General features: G+C 41.1%; 1 protein-coding gene across 16 annotated transcripts in view; it reads left to right on the top strand.

Moving 5' to 3' along the window:
• The window catches only part of RORA (RAR related orphan receptor A), an 809,419-nt gene that overhangs the window by 739,132 nt on the left and 48,051 nt on the right, over positions 1-22,236 (top strand). For all 16 annotated transcript variants that reach the window (XM_086321296.1, XM_086321298.1, XM_086321304.1 and 13 more), the window contains one exon: positions 20,616-20,701. In XM_086321296.1, the coding sequence (XP_086177422.1) occupies positions 20,616-20,701 (86 nt within the window). The remainder of the gene's footprint in view (positions 1-20,615; positions 20,702-22,236) is intronic.

Raw genomic sequence — 22,236 nt, 5'->3', positions numbered from 1 at the left:
GCATGGAGGGGTGGGAATAACAAAAGCAAAATACACTGATGATATGATAGCAGATACCACTTCCTAACACTCTCAAACCTCAGAAAATAAGTTTATTTTCTTCTCTCTTGTGCCCAACTTGATTGCATAGAGCAAAAAAAAAAAAAAAAAAATGGCAACTGTTTTTTAATGTTCTGTTAAATCCCCCCTATACAACATTCTTAATTTCTCATCCCTCATAACTTTGAGATGAAGTATCATGTTTTGTTGCTTATTTACAGTATAGTCAGGCAACAGACACTGTACATAAAAGATACTATACATCATCAACGATAGCAAGAATGCCAGAGTTTTCTGCTATGATCAATAAGACTGTGCAACCATATTTACTAAGAAGTTCAATGGGAACAATGTAAAGCTACTCTGATATCCTGGTATTTGATAAAATCTGATTTTTATCCACTAAATTATTTTGAACCAACCCTACGTACCTTCTTTTTTTTTTTTTTTTTTTTTTTTGGTGCACTGCACAGCTTGTGGGATCTTATTTCCCCAACTAGAGATCAAATCTGTGCCCCTTGCAGTGGAAGCATGGAGTCCTAACCACTGGACTGACAATGAATTCCCATCCTGTGCACCTTTAAATGTAGTATTTATACTTCTTGCCTTTCAAAGTTTGAGGATTTCATCACTCAGTTGCAGTATTTCTCAGAAAGGAACATGTTCTCTCATGGAAATTATTGAGTAACTTCAGCAAATTCAGGCCACTTGTTCACTGAAGAGTGTTATATTGTTCGAGTACCTAGACTGGATTGCCCAAAGATTCTCTTTTGGAAAAGTACCAGCACAATGTCCAAAATACCAGAGAGTGGAAAGCCATGGTCTGGATGGGGAGTGACTGTTGTGTTCATGGAGACAGTGTTTTCGCATGGCTGACATTAATGACAACCCAGTGCTATGCACTCACTGAATGTTTTCATTTCAGAAGAGCATCAAAACCACCGAGTACTTTCAAGTCGTCTTCTTTTACTGTGAAACCAGAAACTATGCCAATGGCGACTTCCAGTAATAACCTGGGTCCCTGCTGCAGGCTGTATTGAACTCCTTGTCATATAATTTTCTAATTTGTGTGTAGGTAGTTGTCACAAACAACTTAGTTTATTTCAGAACATGACATCAGAAAGCATATTTTAATGCAGCAGTGATGGGTCATGAAATCAGAATTTCCACAAAGTCCACACGAATTGAACAGTAACTTAAGGAGGAGGAAATAGGTGACTCAGAAGTTCCTCCCAAAGTCATTTAGATTATTAGGTAATGAGGCTGATTTTATTTTAACAAATGTACTAGAAGGTATGCTTCCACGTGAACTTTGCCCCTTTAAAGCAGTCAACCGGGGAGGCTAAACCTCTGTGCCAAAAGCACTGTCACGGCCAAAAACTAATACGTGATTTCTTTTCTGGAACCACTTTCCATTCCTCTGGCAAAGTTTGAATATTCTCCATAGTGACCATTGTTCCTCTGAAAAAGCACATTTCATTTTTGAAAACAGCCAGTCGTTACTGGGATGAATAAAGAGACCAAGCCAGGCTGTGCACCTTTAAAAAAAAAAAAAAAAAGCGACTCTTAAGTGACAAGTTGTCTTTCTCATCCCGTTGGCACTAAGAGCAGTTGCCAAAGGAGGAGTTCAAAGTGGCCTGTGGTAATGATAGCATCATACTTTGAAGATCAGTCCTCATTCTAGGGTAGAGGCTGGTGCCAGTGATTTTGCTGGAAGAAAATATTGGCAGCTAATTGTCTTCTTCCAGAAAATTAATATGTAGATAATGGTCAAAAGGGGCTTCCTATGTGGTTCAATGGTAAAGAATCCGCCTGCCAATACAGGAGACACAGGAGATGGGGGTTCAGTCCCTGGGTCAGGAAGATCCCCTGGAGTAGGAAATGCCAACCCACTGCAGTATTCTTGCCTGAAAAATCCCATGGACAGAGGAGCTTTGTGGGCTACAGTCCGTGGGGTCACAAGAGTCATGCACCACTGAGCACGCACGCATGATGGTTACAACAGAAATGAAGGATGGTCAGAAGCCATCCTCTGTCACAGCACAGGAGCACCTCCACACACCCAGTATGTGTCCACTGTCCAGACAACCATCTCAATCGCACATGTTTTCATGTCAGAATTACTGTTCCACTGACTAACACAGCTGTACAGCAAGCAGCAAGGGTGGGAAGCCAAATGGAGGCAAAACAGAAGGGACACTCCTGCCTGGGAAGACCACAGAATGATGATTTTCACTGTCATAACCCGATGGTGATCACAGGAGAATTCTGACTGCAGCACCGGTTGAGAAGTCTCTAAGAGGACAGAGTTAGGTTCTAAAGCACTGTGGAGCCGCTTGGTGCTCTTAGTGCTAGACAGTGCAGAGCTCCCTGGTTCCGGGCTGGGCGAACCTCACCTCCTTACTCAGCACAGGGTTCGAGACGAGAGCACCCTAAAAAAAGTTGACGGGAAATGTGAGGTATGGCGTTGACGTTTTCTCCATGAGAAGTCCTACCCATGTTTTGTCTTGTTTCACAATTCAGTGTGTTTGAGAGTATAAAAATGGACTTTCTTAAAGTTTCTTTTTTGTAAGGTTTCTCAAATGCCACTTACTGGATAATATGTAAAACTGTTACTAATTTTCTTGTCCCTGTGCCTTTCTCCCAGGGATTGTTTTGACTTGTTGCAGATGGAGGAAAATAGCTACAGGGGCATGAAATAGCGGCAGCAATGCTAGACCAAGTGTTCATTCTTAAATCTACCCTTCGTGATCTCAGACCCTTCGGCCCTCTAAGCCCATTGCTAAAGTCTTTGTGGCTCATCTCCCGACCTCCACCCCCATTTAGCAATTATTCTCTCCATAGACTGCCTAAACATTAATTCAAATAACAATGAATACAAATTTAAATCCGTAGAATGTTAAAATACATCATTTTGTTGCCTCTTTTAACTTGTGCCTTTAAAAGCAGTTGAAATGGGGGCCTGTAGATTAAGAGGGCAAAGAACCAAGCTACAGTGCAGATAGGAGTGGGTCAGAGAAAGCACATTGGAAATGTACAGATCTTGGGTGTGTTCAGTGTATTAGGCACTAATGATCTGAATCTTGAAAAAAACTGATAGAATTTGTTTCTTTGAATTCATTGATATCACTGATATCAAGATATCCGAAGAGCCTTTGGTTACAGTTAAAATAAAAAACAAAAATGTTCTGCTGAAAAATGTTTAAAAAAAAGAGGTAAAATAAAATACATCATGAGTTTAGGGAGTTCATTAGTTGACCTTCAGGGTTTTCAGCATTTTCCTATATCATCCTTTCTTACCTCCCATCTCTCGGTTTTAGCTGAATAGGACATGGGCCTGGTAGTCAGTAGGGCTAGAGAAGCAACATAGCTATTAATCAGGTTAGGAGAGGAGTGAAGAAACATGGTATCCGATGGGGCTGAGAGTTCCCTAACCCTTGGACCCTTTGACATAGGTTAGACCAAAGGCAGCCTTGGGTCTTTCAGAGTTTGAAAGACCGCTTTCAGGGTTTGATTTTCCCCATTTTAATCTCTTCCTGAAAGCCCCTTTAAGGAAAGCCCCTGGAAGGACACGACATAAAAGTCACTCAGACCTTTTAAAATCATTGTTCTCACTCACTATGCCTGAGAACTCCCTGCCTTACAGATAGCATTATGTTTTTGCAGAGTGCCCAGAACTTTGATATAGGTTCTCAAAGAATATTTGTAAAATTATGCCCTGAGAAAACATTCTTTGAAATGAATTAGTAATGTACAGAAGTCAAGAAGGAAAGGAATGAGGAAAGAAAGGAAAATAATAAATTCACTTTAAAATGAACTGTCCTGTCTAATTGGGCAATGAAGTGTTCTCTCTTGAGCACCATTTAGCTTAATAGACCAAAAGATGGGAAAGGATTGCTCTTTCATAGATGAAGTAATTCACTCTAAAGAAACATTTGGATATTTCTCTGGTAGAGTTACCTGCTTTGGTAAATTATCAGTTCATCTTGTCTAACTGACAACTCAAAAAGCTAATTCCAAGAACAGAAAATTGGCTTTAATAGAAAAGCTATTTGTTTATTTTAGAGGGTGGGGATGGGTAAGGACCTGGTCAAGCTTATACTTGTGACATATTTTCAAAATTTATTTTAAACAAATAATAATTCCTCATAAGTGCTAGCCATCTTTCTGATTATTGGTGGTTGTGTTTGAGGTATGACTGATTTTTTAAACAAAGTTACCAAGGATACGCACCTGAAAAAATCCCGTCCCATTCAGAATTTCAATTTGAACATCTGTACACTTATGCAAATGATTTTTTTTTCTAAGCCTTAATTTTTTTGAGCTCTATTTTTTGGGGAATTGCTTTCAGTAACTGTTTTGTTGTTTAGTCGCTAAGTCATGTCCGACCCTTTTGCAGCCTCATAGACTACAGCCCACCAGGCTCCTCTGTCCATGGAATTTCCCAGGCAAGACTACTTGAGGGGGTTGCCATCTCCTCCTTCCGGGGATCTTCTCAACCCAGGGATCGAGCCCGCGTCTCCTGTGCTGGCAGGATTCTGTGCCGGTGAGCCACCAGGGAAGCCTGTGGCTGCTTTCGGTCCCTTTAAATAACAGGAAAGGCAAGATCAGGGCAGGAAATGGAAAGTAGTTAGGTTAATTTTCCTGGAGCACTAGACTGACTCCAGTGTTCTTGCCTGGAGAATCCCAGGGACGGGGGAGCCTGGTGGGCTGCCATCTATGGGGTCGCACAGAGTCGGACACGACTGAAGCGACTTAGCAGCAGCAGCAGCAGACTGACTCCAGTCACCCCTCTGGGCATTGGTTTCCGCAACATCTCACAGGAAAGTCTCTTTTTGTTTGATGAGTACATTTTGATGATACCACCAGACCTTGCTTCCGAAGTTACTTCTCTATGTCCTGATGGTCCCCGACACGGCCTCGGACTTAGTCCTTGACTAAGAAAATTATTGCTGGGAACTATGTAGCTTGAGGTCCTAAAATGCTTCACTGATAGAGATAGTTTTGTTTTGAAAAACAAGTAACAATGGGAAGTAGATTTGCATTGCTGCTGCTAAGTCACTTCAGTCGTGTCCGCCTCTGTGCAACCCCATAGATGGCAGCCCACCAGGTTCCCCCGTCCCTGGGACTCTCCAGACAAGAACACTGATGTGATATAGTCTTTGCCTCTAAGGATTTAAAGCAAAAGCACACCTATTGTGGCCTTCCATAAAAGGAGAACAAACCAGTCAGTCCTAAAGGAAATCAACCCCAAATATTCACTAGGACTGATGCTGAAGCTGAAGCTCCAATACTTTGGCCACCTGATACAGAGCCAACTCACTGAAAAAGACCCTGATACTGGAAAAGATTGAAGGCAGAAGAAGGGGATGACAGAGGATGAGATGGTTGGATGGCGTCACCAATTCAATGGACTTGAGGTTGAGCAAACTCTGGGAGATAATGAAGGACAGGGAAGCCTGGTGTGCTGCAGTCCATGGAGTCACAAAGAGTCGGATGTTAACTTAGCTACTGAACAACAACAATGAAAGAGAGAGAAAAATTAAAGCATCCTAATTCTCCCCTACGACATTCAATGAAATTGTTTACCTTGAAGGGAAAAAAATATTTTCCATCCACATCGTGTTTGCATTTTGTTGTCCTGTCTCTTCTTCATGACAGGTATGATATTGAAAGGAATTCTCTTTGATTGATAGTAATAAACCTTATTAAAAAATAAATAATAAGGCCTAAAAAAGAGGAGCAGGTGTATAGAAACAGCGTGTTCTAGCTCCTGTGGGTATTCTACCAGAGCTTTTACTCTGGACCTTGGTGAGAACATTTCATTGCATTCCCTTTCCTGGACCAAATGCCATTAACATGGACAAACTGGTTTCCAGATGGAGTTCTCTTCCACATTCTGTATCTACTTTTCCTGACACCTTAGATGACACCTGCTGGGTTTTGCCATTTAAGATGTCCAAACTGTTGGGGAAACAAGGGTTCAACTCACTCTAAATCATCATATTGCTATGAAATATAGCAGGACGGAATCTGGAAGATTATCCAGTGCAACACTGCACCTTGGGGCAGGGAATATCTATACTGTTCCCTAAGAGAGAAGCTGAGCCCTGGAGAAAGAGGTTCACAAAATTTCACGAGTATCTGGTAAATTTCGCAGCCTCCTAACCCAGTAGCTGTGTTCTTTCCCTGCTTCACCACACAGTGCTTAGAAGCCTTGCTCCCACTTCCTCTGCTTACCATCTCTTCGTGATGCCAGCCTTGCTGTGGGCTTTACCTAGAAGGTGGGGGAGCTGCTTGATCCCTAATGGTTTCTTTCCATCACATTTTGTACCTGCTTGGTGTTACATCTCATACAAGGCCTCTGCAGCAGAAATAGTGCTGCTGAACTCACTGTATCTGAAAAGGAATATAATGACCTCTCTCTCTTCTGCTCATTCCTGCAATTCCAGTAGCAGCCCCTGCCAAATGCTACTGTCCTTGAAAGATAGGTGATGATGATGATGTTGATAGCTAATATTTTTTAAGCACTTACTATGTTACACTATGCACTTGGTCTTCGCTGGTAGCTCGGCTGGTAAAGAATCGGCCTGCAAGGCAGGAGACCCGTTTCAATTCCTAGGTCAGGAAGATCCCCTGGAGAATGGATAGACTACCCACTCCAGTATTCATGGGCTTCCCTGGTGGCTCAGATGATGAAGAATCCACATTCAACACAGGAGACCTGGGTTTGATCCCTGGGTTGGGAAGATCCCCTGGAGGAGGGCATGGCAACCCACTCCAGTATTCTTGCCTGGAGAATTCCCATGGACAGAGGAACCTGGTGGGCTACAGTCCATGGGGTCACAAAGAGTCAGACGCAACTGAGCGACTAAGCACACGTGTACTATGCACTTATTCTACAAGCACTTGGGTACCCTATAATAAGGATGTGTGTGTATGCATGCTGTGCTCAGTGTATCTGACTCTTTGCGACCCCATGGACTATAGCCCATCCAGCTCCTCTGTGCATGGGATTTCCCAGGCAAGAATACTGGAGCTGGTTGCCATTTCTTTCTCCAGGGAATCTTCCCAACCCGGGGATCGAACCTGTATCTCCTGCATTGCAGGCGTATACTTTGCTGCTGAGCCATCAGGGAAACCCAGTAAGGAGGTAGGGATCATTTTAAAGGTGAGGAAAATAAAGCACAGAGAAATTTTAAAAAGCCACCCAGGTTCACAAAGCTAGTAGGTAACGGGGCAGGAATTCAATCCCATCCTCTAGAGTTTGCAAAGTGAGCCTCTCCTCTTCACTTTCAAGGTTGGACTTTTCTTTTTTCTCCCTTAAAAAAAAAGGAGGGGGGGTTAACTGTCATCTTTAATTCACATACAGGAAAGCTGATGTAACAAGATGAAGTGTGCTTGTGGCTTCTATGTACCCTCTTGGCATGCCTGGTGGTGCAGGTTCCCAGCTAGTGATGGTGAGACTTATAGCTGGAGAGACCCCCCATGTGTGAGCGTGTGGGACGTGTGTGTATGTGTTATGATGATTTAAGATGGTAGCAGCCAATGGCATTAAAAAGGACCTGCTATTCTGAGCTCTCGCTCTGACAGTAAGATGTGCCTGTAGCAGCTGTTAGCAATCAGAGTGTGTTTCTATCTGATGTGAAATGTGCTGCCATTGCTTGTGAAGTAGATTTCAAAACCTCGCCGTACCAAAGTACCAAAGTGTGTGAATGGTGCATTTTTACTGCAAATTAGAAAGATTCACATATGCCAACCATAGTGTCATGCTCACTCAGGCTCTCTTAAATGACAGAGACACACATTGCTAAGTGCTGGCTAGCTGATAGGAGTCTGTGCAGGACAGTCATAAAATGTCATCTGAAATGTTTGTCTGCAGGCAAAAGAAGCTCCTTGGATTAGAGGAGCAGAAACTGAAAATGGAATAGGAAGGACAGTGCTGTGAACCTTATCTTGCTATCTTCTCACGGCTGTGGCATTCTTACCCCACCCCTAGTGTATGACTTACATAAAAATAGTTTCAAGATAAACCCCCAAGATATACATTTTTTTTTTCTTGCACAGAAACGTGACATTTATTAGGTGTTATGGTCTGGGAATTGATGCTTAGATGTCAGACCTTCTTAAAATAAATCTGATGATCTCTAAGCTTGGTCTGGAGCCTCCATTCTCCTTCTGTCTCACGACCGCTTAATATCCTCAAGGCTCTGCTGCCTTTTTTTGTATTTCCCTTTCCAATGAGGAAAGAGCTACTCGCTCCTGCTTTCTGCCCTTGGGAACAGACAAAAGAAACAACTGTGCTTCAGCTATCAATGCATATTGTTATCTATTGTCTAATTGATGTTATATATTGTAACTAAGAATGGAAATGTTTCTTTAATAAGCACGTTTAAAGAACACGCATTTAGATAGTCAGAAAAAAATTCCTTGGGATCTTTGCTGATCATTCTTATGTCTGGCTGAGTGGATTATCTTAGAGAAACATTATAAAAGAGAATTTTTTTAAAGAAAAATTACCGTTGGCCTGTAATCCAGAAATACAGCACTGTTGTATTCAGAGGCTTAGAACTTGCGGTATCTGTTGCTTAGATGTTACTGGGTAGGTTCTGGAAATTAGAGGTGGAAACCTGGTGGAATTTGTCTTCTAGGAATTGGTCACTAATCCTTCAAGATCCTAAAGTCTTAAAATGATTAGTATGACAACATCTACACTTCTGCTTCTGGCAAGTCTAAATAATTTGCTTATGATTTTTAATAAAGACCAGAGCCTTCCTTGATCTCTTGCCCAGAACTCCATTCTTCCTGTTAATTCTACGGTGACTTTGTAAAGTGGGAAATAGTGCGAAGGTAGAGTAGGGGTCTGGGCTGTGAGGCAATCGTCTTAACCATCGTCACCCCCTGAAATGATCTGTAGAGCACGACATTTTTGGTGTCACCGATCTGTGTTTCTGTGGCTATGCATGTGTTATCATCTTAGCCTTCAATGGCTTAATATAGAGGAAAGCAAATGTATTTTCAAGGTTTAAAGTTACAAGTTATTTTCTTTTTTTTTTTTTTTCCGGCATGAATCCAAACAATTTGGTTAGGGAATATTTCTTAAACAATATGATCTAATATCCAGTGAACAGTAATTGATCTTCACGAAAACCAAGCTAATGGAAAGAAACAATAGGTTCCTTTGCCTGATGAGGTATGATGGCTTAACCTGGATTCTTGTTATTCTGACCTACTTCTGCACATCTTCAGCAGGTTATAGCACTGTTAAGAAGTCAGAGAAATTGTGCAGTTGGAGTTTGCACTCAGTTGCTGACTTTTTAGGCAGGAGACTTTGGCCCTTTAAAGAGGATTCTGAGACAAACAGAATGTTTTGATTGATTTATTCAGGGAACTGTGATGCTCTATGCTAAGCATGCAAGGGACCAGACTCATAAGAAATCATATAGAACAAATAGATTTCTATGGGGTTTCCCAGGTTAGTCTGGTGGTAAAGAATCTACCTGTAATGTAGGAGGCAGAAGAGACGCATGTTTGATCCCTGGGTTGGGAAGATTCCCCCTAGAGGAGGAAATGGCAACCCACTCTAGTATTCTTGCTTGGAGAATCCCATGGAGAGAGAAGCCTGGTGGGCTACAGTCCACGGAGTCATAAAGAGTCTGACACAACTGAAGCAACTTAGCACACACATACTGTGTCAATGGATTTTTCTGTCTTTGGACTGGTAATTGAATCACCAGGTTTGTTCATTTTTGTAACATTTCAAGTATCCATTGGAAAATAAAATCTTGTAAATTGAATTACCAAGATCATAGAATGACTATAATTTGAGGTGTGCATAGGCAGGTACACAGTTAAGAGGGCTGTAAAATAGAGTGCTTATCTCTTGGGCTTGGGTGTGAGAATTTTGAGGTAATGGTGTAAAGTAAGGTCATTTCATAAAACGCAGTTAGAGTAATTTTGATGTTTTTGGTAAAGCAGAAACTAGATAAGATCTACAGATTTGCTTTGGTTTTAAAGATGTTCTTTTCTGTTGTTGTCAAAAACAGACCTTGAATGATGAAAGCAAAGAGCTGACCCCATTGCTCTCAACTGTGAGCAAAGGAAGACGTAACCTAAATGTGGCACAATTGCTCTTGTTAAGGGGAAAAAAGGAATGGGTATCTAGAGTGAGGTTGATCGCTAGAAAAGATTAGCTGCAGTTCTGTGAGTCAGATGACACTTTTTTTTTTTGGTCTAGTATTATCCAGAATTATATAAGGGACATATGTCTATTGTCGGAATAAAAGGTTTTAAGAAATTCTCTTGATCATAGTCTAACCTGTTAGTAAGATAAGATGGATTCTTTTTCTTGCTGATATTAAATGACTTAACCCACACTGAGAAACTTAAGAGAAGGATTTTGGTTAGACATATCTGATCTCAAGGTCCTAGAAAATCTCTTAAGAACTTTATTTTGAAAAAACGTAGTTAATTCTAGAATCTTCAGTTCAGTTCAGTTCAGTTACTCAGTCGTGTCCGACTCTTTGCGACCCCATGAATCGCAGCACACCAGGCCTCCCTGTCCATCACCAACTCCTGGGGTTCACTCAAACTCATGTCCATCGAGTTGGTGATGTCTTCCAGCCATCTCATCCTCTGTCGTCCCCTTCTCCTCCTGACCCCAATCCCTCCCAGCATCAGGGTCTTTTCGAATGAGTCAACTCTTCGCATGAGGTGGCCAAAGTAATTTCAGCTTTAGCATCAGTCCTTCCAAAGAACACCCAGGACTGATCTCCTTTAGAATGGACTGGTTGGATCTCCTTGCAGTCCAAGGGAACTCTCAAGAGTCTTCTCCAACACCACAGTTCAAAAGCATCAATTCTTCGGCGCTCAGCCTTCTTCACAGTCCAACTCTCACATCCATACATGACCACAGGAAGAACCATAGCCTTGACTAGACAAACCTTTGTTGGCAAAGTAATGTCTCTGCTTTTGAATATGCTATCTAGGTTGGTCATAACTTTCCTTCCAAGGAGTAAGCGTCTTTTAATATCATGGCTGCAATCACCATCTGCCGTGATTTTGGAGCCGAAAAAAATAAAGTCTGACACTGTTTTCACTGAGGGGGCTTATCCCAACTGAGAATAATTAGCTGAATGGCCAGTTACCCTTGTCTTCATCGTTGATTTCACATAACCCCACGAATCCTCAAAAACAAGTATATTCCCATTGTTCACAAAAGTGATGGAGGTTAGATTAGGAAAGACCCCAAAAAAGAGAAAAGTATTTGTGTTGCTGATTTTAACAGCATCATCTTTTGTTGGGTGAGAATTTATTCAGCATTTGACCTCCTGGATAAGTAAAATTAGGAAGCAATTTCTCTTACTGTTCAATTATTTTGTCCTAAGTTTTAGCTGGTCACCAATAATTACCAAAAAAAAATAAAGAGTATGCTGCCTTAAATTGAGGTCTTCTGTGCATGGCTGTGTAGTAGGAAAATTCAAGAAAGAGAACTTGATCTAAAAATCAAAACCATCCACTGATCTTCTGTATGAAAAATCTGTTTCTTCTCCAATTTGACATAATTTCCCTGTCTAGGGATAAAAGTACCCTTTTGGATTTGGCTTTTAGCAAAGACACATGTGCATCAGGGAATGCGAGTCAGTTTCTCTGGAAAGCTTAATCCAGCAGAGATAGAAACATATCACAAAGGATTAATACTCAGTTCCCGTTGTCAGAACTACCTGCATATTCACAGAAAGCCACATGACAGCATGTGCCTATCTTCTTCATTCTTCAGAGATTTCCTGCATACACGGCTCAGCTTTCTCTGAATTCATATGGGGCCTTCTGGCCCAGAGTTTTAACTCTTAAGTGCCTAAGTTTTACTTGCTAAAGACTGAAGGAAAGAGTTACTGTCTCAAAACTCTGATTTTGTCGTATTTTAGATTTCCTTTGCAAATGCTTGATCTGTTGGAGAGTTTGAAGTATGTTTATGTGTAAGTATTTGGCAAGTATATGTAACAGTTTTATTTTTAAAAATGATTTTTAAAAAGCTGTTACATTTTCAGCAGAAACCACAATCAAGTTAAAGCTTTTAAGAGGTGGCTTTCAATAGTACAAAAGGCATAGACCTTCGGTGGGGTGGGGGAAGGCGAAGTAAGGTACAGGACTTTTTTTTTTTTTGCGTGGCTGTAATTTAACAGGGTCCTTTGAGTCAGACTTCCCTAGTGGCTTAGATGGTAAAGAATCTGCGTGCAATGAAGGACACCTGGGTGCAATCCCTGGGTTAGGAAGATCCCTTGGAGAAGGGAATGGCTACCCACTCCAGTATTCTTGCCTGGAGAATTCCATAGACAGAGGAGCCTGGCAGGCTACAGTCCATGGGGTTGCAAAGAGCTGGACAGGACTGAGCGACTAACACTTGAGTCAGACATAAACTTAATACCGAGGATTCGAATGCCAGAGGGTAACGTGTTTATTGTGTATAAAATATAGAAATCATGCCATTTCCATGATCCCTCTGCAAGACAGCCCAAGTCCTGGTGAAAGGCTTAGTTCAGTGACTTTGCTTGTGACACTGTTAGAAGTGACTTCTCCATCTATGTGTCTGTCAAGCTGAGACAAAGATAATGACATTTGAATTCATTAGTCACCTCGGGGCTTCCCAGGTGGCGCTAGTGGTAAAGAACCTGCCTGCCAATGCAGAAGACTTAAGGGGATGTGGGTTCAATCCCTGGGTCCAGAAGATTCTGGAGGAGGGCATGGCAGCCCACTCCAGTATTCTTGCCTGGAGAATCCCCATGGACAGAGGAGCCTGGTGGACTACAGTCCATAGGGTCACAAAGAATCTGACACAACTGAAGCAACTTACATGCACACACACAGTCCCTCAGGAAGGCATTTTGGAAACTAACAAAGAAAAACTTTGAGTCTAGTTAGCAGATGAAAATTACAGTTCTTTGGGTTTTTCTTTACTCTCTTTGTGGCAGAGCCTGTTGTGGGTAGTGAGGGAACCGCGTCCTGGTCCTTGCCAAGGATGATATGCCAAGCTTCCTAAAGCTTCCCATTTATATAGGTCTTTTCATCTTCAAAGAGTTTTGTGAGCATTCATTTACCACCACCTGCCTGGGAGGTAGGAGTTATTCCCATTTTATAGATGGAGGAAGTAGAGATGTAAGCGACTTGCTTGAGGCCACCCAGGGAGTTGAGGGTCACAGGGAAATGCAGGAGGATTGCCAATTCCATTTCTGAGCTGGGTCAGCCTCCACCTCTTACTTTTTCATGGCATTTCCCCTTGAGAGCCCCAGATTGACGATGACATAAACCTAAAGGCATCAGATAATTCTGAGGAAGAAAGAGACACCAAGCTTTATTGTTTTTTTTTTTCCCCTCTTTGGTGGCTGCCTCTACAATTAAACCCTGAGAATCTAGACATAGAGAAGAAGCCATTTAACCCTCCTGAGGTTCATTTTCCACATGTGCAGAATGGGGCTTAATAAGACCCATCTGCCTACTTCAGAGTTGTTGTGAACACCAAAACCAAAAGAAGCCAATGAGGACAAAAACTTTAAAAACTGTTACAGAACTCTGCAAATATCAAGCATTACCGTTGCTGCCAGAAATGACCACAAGACAGCTCGACCAAAGGGGTAGGACTTTTCTATTAGGGGAGTCATTGCTTTGGTCATGTTCAACTAGGATCAAGTACTATAATGAAGAAAATCCAAAAGTCAGTGGAAGAAAAGACTATACCAGGAACACATACCAGTATTATATTTAGTATATATTTAGTAGACAAAATGGCAGAACAAGTTGATTATTAGTTTGCAGGGTATGTAATTGGAACTTGGTCCTCCTCACCCAGGAGGACTATTGACCATGCCTGGCCTGGGAAACAAATGCATGCTATACTCCAAGCCTTAGGCCCAGGGTGACAGAATATGCCAGACTGTTCGAAGCCCACAGTCTGTTCTCTCCCACCATGAAGCTGCATTGTGAGCTCTCTGCAAACCCTGATGGTGGCCTGGGGCCCTGGGCAACAACAGTCAGAGCGTGGAGAGAGAAAAAGGCTCCCTTCCTCCAGGCTACCCCAGCCACTCTGCAGCAGGGCTCACAAGCAGGTGAATTTCAGCCCCAACTTCTGCCCCCTCAGCAGGGCACCATCAGAGTCCTTGGAGACCCTGAAACTAGTGATGCCAGACCAGAGGGGCTACAAAACTGTGGAAGTCAGGAGTCACCAAAGTCCCTCCAGGGAACCAGGTGAAGACTCCCTGTTCCCCCCACAGCTGGCCTTGACACGCAAGCCAGACCGCCATCCAGGCAGCTGCTGAAGCCTTTAATACCCCAGCAGTTTTAAACAGGGGATAAAATAAAGTGACTAATCCATAAAGGACTCAAGCCATTTTTGCTGAAAATAAAATCAAATGCCTTAGGGTTTTTCTTTTTAATCTTTATTGGTTTTTCTGCTTACAAAAGTAATGCATGTTGGTAGTAAAAAAAATTCAAACTTTAGAGGAATATGTAACATAGCAGGTGAAAAGTCCTCCATATTCTCAGCCTTCCAGGAAAAATGCTGCCAACAGATCGGTGTAAAACTACTTTTTTTTTAAGCAGCAGTTCTTGACAGTTTTTGCAAAACACACACAATTGCTTGGCATTCATACATGTGACATACTGTCATGGATGTACCCAGGGCTTGCCCATTTCCTAGCAAGTCTAGCAGTAATCCCACCCTGTTCAGCCCAATTCAAGAAAGTATATGGTTATGCAAGTGAGCTAGAGTGAAAGATATTATTGGGATAAGCTTAGGTCTGTATTAGTTTATTTTTTATATGAGCCATTAAAATCTTTAATTTTTTTTTTTTTTTGCTATTATTAGCAATGAATGCCTTATGACACATCCCACATTGATTGTAACATGTGCTGTGCTGTACCAAACAGTTAAGTGCCAACGTTGTAAAGGATTGCTGTGGTAGCTGGTATGAACTGCCTGTCATATTATTTGGAGGATAAGCTGCTTTTCTCTATTCTCACTTTGGAAAGAGCTTAAAGTCCGCAGAAAAGAATTTCATTTCGCTATAAGGCAGGATTTCTTATCAACAATAACAATAATAATAACTGTGTTTTGAGTGCCAACTCTTTCTAAGAATTGTGTGGTGTGCATATATATAGAATACATATATAAAATGGCCGTATGTGCTATGTCATTTAGACATTATATCATTGACTCTTCAAATAGGAAACTGAGACTGAGAGGTAGGTGAAGTAACTTTCCTGGTCTTAAGAAGTGTTCAGCATTGGTACTGGTCACCCTAAGGTCCCCAAACTTGGTATTTTATAAAATTGAGAAGAATGGTCTCAGAAGGTTGATGATTATTTCCAGTTATAAACTAGAAAGACATCTTGACATCAGTTCTCAGTAGTATTAAGTTTAACTCGATTACCTATGGGATGTCTTTTGATCCTCGGTTAATGATTTCTTACCGGGAGCAGTTTGTCCTGATGTTTGAAGGTATTGGAGACATTCAACTTGACTGTGCAGTATGAGGAAGAGGCAGGACCAAAGGGGTGCAAGACTTTGAGCTAGAGAAAAAGACAAAATGTGTCCACCTTCCAGCCTTACCTTTTCCTAGCTCTCTGACACTGGGCAACTTATCTAGCCTCTCTGAGCTTCAGTTTTGTCATCTAAAAAAATACAGATGATGATCACAATGATACCACCTACATTGTAGGGTTGTTAGAACAGCAGATTAGATAACGCCTGACATGTTATAAGCCTGAATATTTGAGATATTATTGATTACTATCTGGACTTCCCTGGTGGCTCAGATGGTAAAGCGTCTGCCTACAATGCGGGAGACTGGGGTTCAATCCCTGGGTCAGGAAGATCCCCTGAAGAAGGAAATGGCAACCCACTCCAGTATTCTTGCCTGGAAAATCCTGTGGATGGAAGAGCCTGGTAGGCTACAGTCCATGGTGTTGGCAAAGAGTCAGACACGACTGAGCAACTTTCTTTTTCTTTCTTTTGATTACTATCTATCCATTTAGATTATTGTTGAGAGATCGCTCTTCACCCACAGATTAAAGTGATGGATACAACTCTTGTGCAATTACATTTGTAAAAATTTTTTGTATTTTTTAATTCTTGGGAAGAATGGGCATTTTTCTCTGGACCAAGATAACACCAGAAATAAGTCTGAGAAACAAGTCAGGGGTTGAGAACACCAACGTCTTGTTATCTTCTATAATGAAAAGTAGAAAGCAAACTTCTTTCAGAGGTGCAGTGCTAAATGACAGCCCAGCCTAAGGACCACTTGGCTAATTAGCACACCTGCATTCCAGAATTTCCTGACGCCCCATTGCCACTTGTTGTTAGCTCCTTGAAAACTGCAGAAATTTGCCTGTGCAGGTGTGGAGAGCTGCTTGAATTATTTAGGGTGCATGAAAGAGCAAATTATTTAGGCAATAGAGCTGAAAATGTGGGCAAATTAGAATTTTTCATAGCAAGATTGTTCATTGTTAAGCCAATTCATGATTATATGTGTGCGTCTTGCTTCAGCTATTCCGCGCTACACAATAAACTCTCTTTGCTGCAATGAATATGGATGTGGACTAATTTAATCAATATACTTGTGACAGTAGTGGTGTCTGACAGATTTCATCCTTTGAAATACTGGCTGAGTTAATATCTGCAGTATATATATGGGCCAAGACTCATAATTTTTGTTACAAGAAGATTATTTTGAAAAGACACAACACTGCCTGTTAGAAAATGGAAAAGCCTGAGGGATGGAAAGCGAAGGGCAGGGAGATTTTTGTCCTGTTCCCTCTTATTGGTCTGAAAACGCCAATTTGTGGAGCTGAACTGCTTTCCTTTTGAAAAATTTGTGAGGCATTGACTATTTTTTTTCCCTCTTTGATATGTCTGAATTCTGTACCTTGACTGAAAAAGATAGAAGGAGGTGGTTTTTTGTGCATTGTTGGATTGAATGGAAGATTGAGTAAGTGCCCTGCTCTGATCTGCAAATGTTTGCTTTCTGGAAAGATCAACACATGTGATCAGATCACTTTCAGAGAATTTGCTTTTGGGGGCAAGTGGATTTTAGTCATTTCCTAAAGAGCGCTTGTGTTTGAAATTGTCTTCTGAGCTAAGAGAGCCACCCAAAGAGGTAGGCTAGAAGAATAGTTTAACCCGATGAATTAAAATATCAGAACCTGGCTTTGGCGAACCCTCCCATCACCTCACCACGAGATTCGTAGGGAAGCTTGTTCTAACCTGGAATCTTTGGCCAACACTGCCCACTGGAGCCAGGCACAAACACAGCACAGGGACCAAAGGTCTAGGCAGTTCGCCCCTCGCTGGACAGTGCAGGCTAGTCTACAGTGAGTCCATTCATAGGAAGCATCTGGCTTCCATAAAGACTTGTAAAATATGTCTCAGCTAGAGTGCCCTCCAGAGCTACAGCAAGACTGAAGATTCAGCAGGAGTTTGGGAGCCTGACGTAAGCCAATGGTCCTTTGTGGTAGTAACACCAAACCCTGGATTTATACCACAGTGACTTTCCCACCCTGACTCCCAACCTCTTCCCAGCCTGGTTGAGAGCCATCCCAAGGGTAGAAGTTCTGGGTTGGGGTGTCAATCCCAGGGGCACCCCCATCGTGAGTAAACCCTTCCTTACCAGGCTTCCAGACCACTTTCAAGATTCCAGGAGCCATTAGTAGGCAGTTTGGTCACTGCCTTAAACATCATCATGGCACTTCTCTTGGATCATCCACTAGCAATCCAGGCAGTGAACAACTGTACACCATTTTCCATTTGATCCAGATACATATAGTTCTACTCAGTGCTCCCTATCTGGCCTGCCTCGTGCTTTTCCTATCTTATAGAGGACTAAATAGGTATGCTTGACCTCCCCATTGCTAAGATGAAATGAAAATAACCTTTAGGCTTCCTTGGTGGTCAGTGGTTAAGAATTCCCTTGCCAATGCAGGGGATATGGGTTCAATCCCTGGCCCGGGAAGATCCCACATGACTCCAGGCAGCTAAGCCCATGCACTACAACTACTGAGCCCATGTGCTGCAACTACTGAAGCCCATGCTCCGCAACAAAAGAAGCCATCACAATGGAAAGCCACACACCAAAATGGAAAACAGCCCCTATCACCACAATGCAGCTCACAGCAATGGAGACCCATTGCTAGAGAAAGCCAGCACAAAGCCATGAAGACCCAGTGCCGTCAAAGATAGATAAATAAACATTTTTTTAAAGAAAATAACTCTTGAAAGGCCCAAGTTTAGTGCTAATATTGCTTTTCACTTTGATGCTGACTTAAACTATAAAGCCTAACAAGATTTGTCTAATTTTTCTTAATACAGTTTGAGGTGAGGTATAAGCAGAAGCAGCTCTGTCTTCCTTATTTCTTATATCAGTTGAATTTAATAGATGGGGCTTCCATGGTGGCTCAGATGGTAAACAATTTGCCTGCAATGCAGGAGACCCAGGTTTGATCGCATCCCCTGGAGGGGGAAATAGCAACCCACTCCAATATTCTTGCCTGGAGAATGCCATTGTGAGAGGAGCCTGGTGGGCTACAGTCCATGGGGTCGCAAAAAGTCAGACATGACTGAATGATGAACACTTTCAAGTACTTTGTGTTGTCTATTTATTCTCTTCCTGAAGGTTTGGGATGGGGGAGGCTGGTTCTCATTACAGACTAGTTCATCCACATAGGAGAATCCAGGCAGTAACTTTCAGTTGATACCACCTTTCAGGCTTTTTCTATTACCACTTGGCTTTTGTCTCTAAAAAAACACTGGGCAAAATCTTCTCTCTCTAGAGCTGCAAACAATGTATGGCATAAAACTGTGCCTCTACCATATATCAAAAATATTGGAGGAGCCAAAAGTGTGTAACATTACTAGAGTTTAGATTTAACAATGAATTCTCCTTGAAGAAATCAAGCTAGTCTCTAAGATGAGGAGACCAACTCGAAGATCTTTTTGTTGAGTGTGATCTTATAACATATTAAGCTGCATAATTCCAAATAGACATTCATGTACAAAGACACCATTATTGGGGTATTAGAAGGCTTTGGGTTTATGGCACGTTTATTGGATGTGAGATTTTGAACAGTGTCTAGCTCTGGACCATGAAACTAAGTAAGTCAACACTAAAAGTGATTGATAGGAAAAGGACTCACTAAAAGACCCTGCAGTACTTGTAGTCCCCTTGGAAGGAAGTTAACGGGAACACATCATGTGTAATGAGGTTAAGTCCAGTAATGCGTGCTCTTTCAAAGTATCGAATATGACATTACATCAGATCTAGAGTAAGTGGTTGTGGAAATTACCCCTGGATATGATGTGATATGACATTGGAAGAAATTGGGCTCAATATGACATTGGACTCTGTGTACGTGTGTTAGTTACATCATGCAATATCGATACATTCCTTAGACCAGTCATTGCTTTGTGTGAGGCATAGCACTAGGTAGGGTCTTTATGAAAATGAAGTATACTTGGGCACTTGCAATTTGTGTTTATGTGTGTGACTTAGTAGATAATCTAACATATCCAGTAGTGAAAACCATGGAAATAAATTTAGTGTAATGGCGTGTTTCAGGTAAACTGGTGAATGTTACCATCCTGTATATTTAGCCTAGTGTCGATTCTTTATTTCACACATAAATTATATTTAAGAGGTGGTCCAAGTACTTTGTTTTGCCTAATTATTCTATTCCTTAAGTTATTTTTTGATCCTTAATTATGCTCTTTCCAACTCTGCTCAAGATAAAGTATGTTTGCTTAGAAATGTGCTTTATCATATTTGGGAACTTTGGTGTAATATATATTAATTATTTGGTTATTCCTCCAGTATGAGACATCTTTAAGTAATCAGTTAGATAGAAATACATGCATGCTATACCAGAAAATCAATTTTCAGCATAAATAACTCAGAAGCTACATATTCTATTTGTCCAGATTCATCACTGTTAAATTCTGATAGGATATTAACGTTATGGTTGAAAGGTTTTGATCATACACAAATGGACTAATTTTTAACACATGGCAAGTCCATTAATTAAAAAAAGATGAGTAAGGAATTCTTACCAACATATGTAACTTATTAATATCTTGAATTGAATCGTTTTCCTAAGTAGTCTTAACTTTTTGGAGTCTATTTTTCTTCACCTGCCAAGCTACAATGCTCTAGCCAACACAGATTTATGACCTTTTAAAAATAATGATGGAAAATGAGATCGGAGGAAACATTTTAGTATCTGCTTTGCTCTGAGGCCTAAACTGCGAACTCTCCAGTTCTTGAAGGCTTTGAAATGCTGATTCCAGTCTTCTTGTGGGTTCTTAAACACCTTCTCAAATGACCCATTTTAATAACCTGAAAGCTATTATATAACGAGCAGCCATAATTTAGTCCAGGGCTCTAGGGGGACCCTCACAGTTCAGCAATGAATAGTTAATGCAGTATAATGTTTAGCAGGTTATTAGTTTTCACGATACAAATGCTGATCAGGGAACGCTTTTATAAGGTGTTTAAAAGAAAATGTAATTAACTGGTTGCGTGCTTCTGTTGCAGCTCAAATTGAAATTATTCCATGCAAGATCTGTGGAGACAAATCATCAGGAATCCATTATGGTGTCATTACATGTGAAGGCTGCAAGGTAAGCCTTTTCAATTGTTGTTGTTGTTTCTATTAATGTTCAGGGTGGGGGTATCTTTGTGACTTTTATTTTTTACTTCTACGATGCCTAAAAATTCAACCCCTTGGCATTTTGAGTGACGAGAAACAACAGGACGAAATAAGCATTGGGTGTTCATTACAGTGAAGGAAGTTTTATATATAGATATATGTGTGTATACACACAGGCACACACACATATAAAACACCTCCCATCAAAATAATGGGAGGCTGGAGAGAAGCGTTTGAGTGTGGCTCATTTGTCACTTCCAATCCCAGCATTGGTATCTCTCTGGTTATCTTCTTTCAAAAAAGAGATGACTCTAGACTTCCGTAATGTCCCTGTTATAAGCTTTATAAGAAGGTGTTTCCGATAAGTTTAATGGGAATGCGATTGAAAATCTTATTGTTGGCACACAGATGTTGATACATCTGGTCAAACTGTGGCAAGGTTTTTGGGAAGAACTGAGTTCTGGTCCCAGGGCCGCCACTTGTTCTATTGTTTTAGGCACGTCTGCCTCTTTTAGTGACTCTGTTTCTTCATCCATAAAGTGACATCCTTCCTGTCTTTTAGAACTGTTCCAAGAATAGAAGTAAAAACTATACTTAGTCCTTATAAGCTGAAAAGTGCTATTTAAATCTAATAGTCTTCTTGCTGTTGTTACTATTTTAATCATTACTGATGCTGATCACAGGGCAACATGGACAGCACACGCATAATGTGGGAATGGAAAATAGAGACGTTTCTCCTAATCATTCAAGACCCCTGCACCTAGATTGCCTCTGTTATTCAAATTTCAATTTATTAAGATTTAAATCCTCCTGCTTATCTTGGAAGGGCCTTGAGACAGCTTGCTTACAGGATAAAACAGTGCAAGATAAACAGGAGAGAAGCTATTTAGACACGCAGGAGGCCTCTGAGACAGTTGCTTGCTACTGAACCAGGCCTGGATTAGCCCGAAAGCATTTGGATGCTGAAGGAAAAAAATAAAATCCACATATTTGGTTAGCTTTCCTTTAGTGAAATCAGAAAATACAATGTCATAAAATGCAAAACCACCTTCACACACAAGTAACTACTGAAGAGACTTAAGAGAAATTTCCCTCATAGCATCCTTATGTCTTGTTTTACTGTTAATCATTCATCGTAACATTTACCACTTTGTAAGTGTACAAATGCTTCATATCGATCTCATCTTGGGGAAGCTTGAGATTTCCGCACACCAACTACATACTTTTTTTTTTTTTTTAATTCACTCATCTTTAGAAATAGAGAACTTTCTACTCAAAGGAAACTGAATTATTCATCTCTCTGGTAACCCTCAAGACCTCAAGCTTCTGTATTAGCAAGGAAAATAAATTATTTCCTCAATTTGCCCTCCCTCCAAATTAGTTACTAAATTAAAATTAAAACAAATGAAATCAGCTGCCTGGCCTATGTTACCCCAAGCTGTAAGGAAGAGAGGGATCTATGACAGCTGTCATTTCATTGATTTTTGAGGTTAATTTGGCTGATGT

The sequence above is a fragment of the Bos grunniens genome, chromosome 10, assembly GCF_055505025.1.
Source record: "Bos grunniens cultivar Pamir isolate PY7600 chromosome 10, Bosgru_T2T1.0, whole genome shotgun sequence".
NCBI classification, from domain to species: domain Eukaryota; kingdom Metazoa; phylum Chordata; class Mammalia; order Artiodactyla; family Bovidae; genus Bos; species Bos grunniens.
This window is presented reverse-complemented; position numbering and strand designations above follow the sequence as displayed.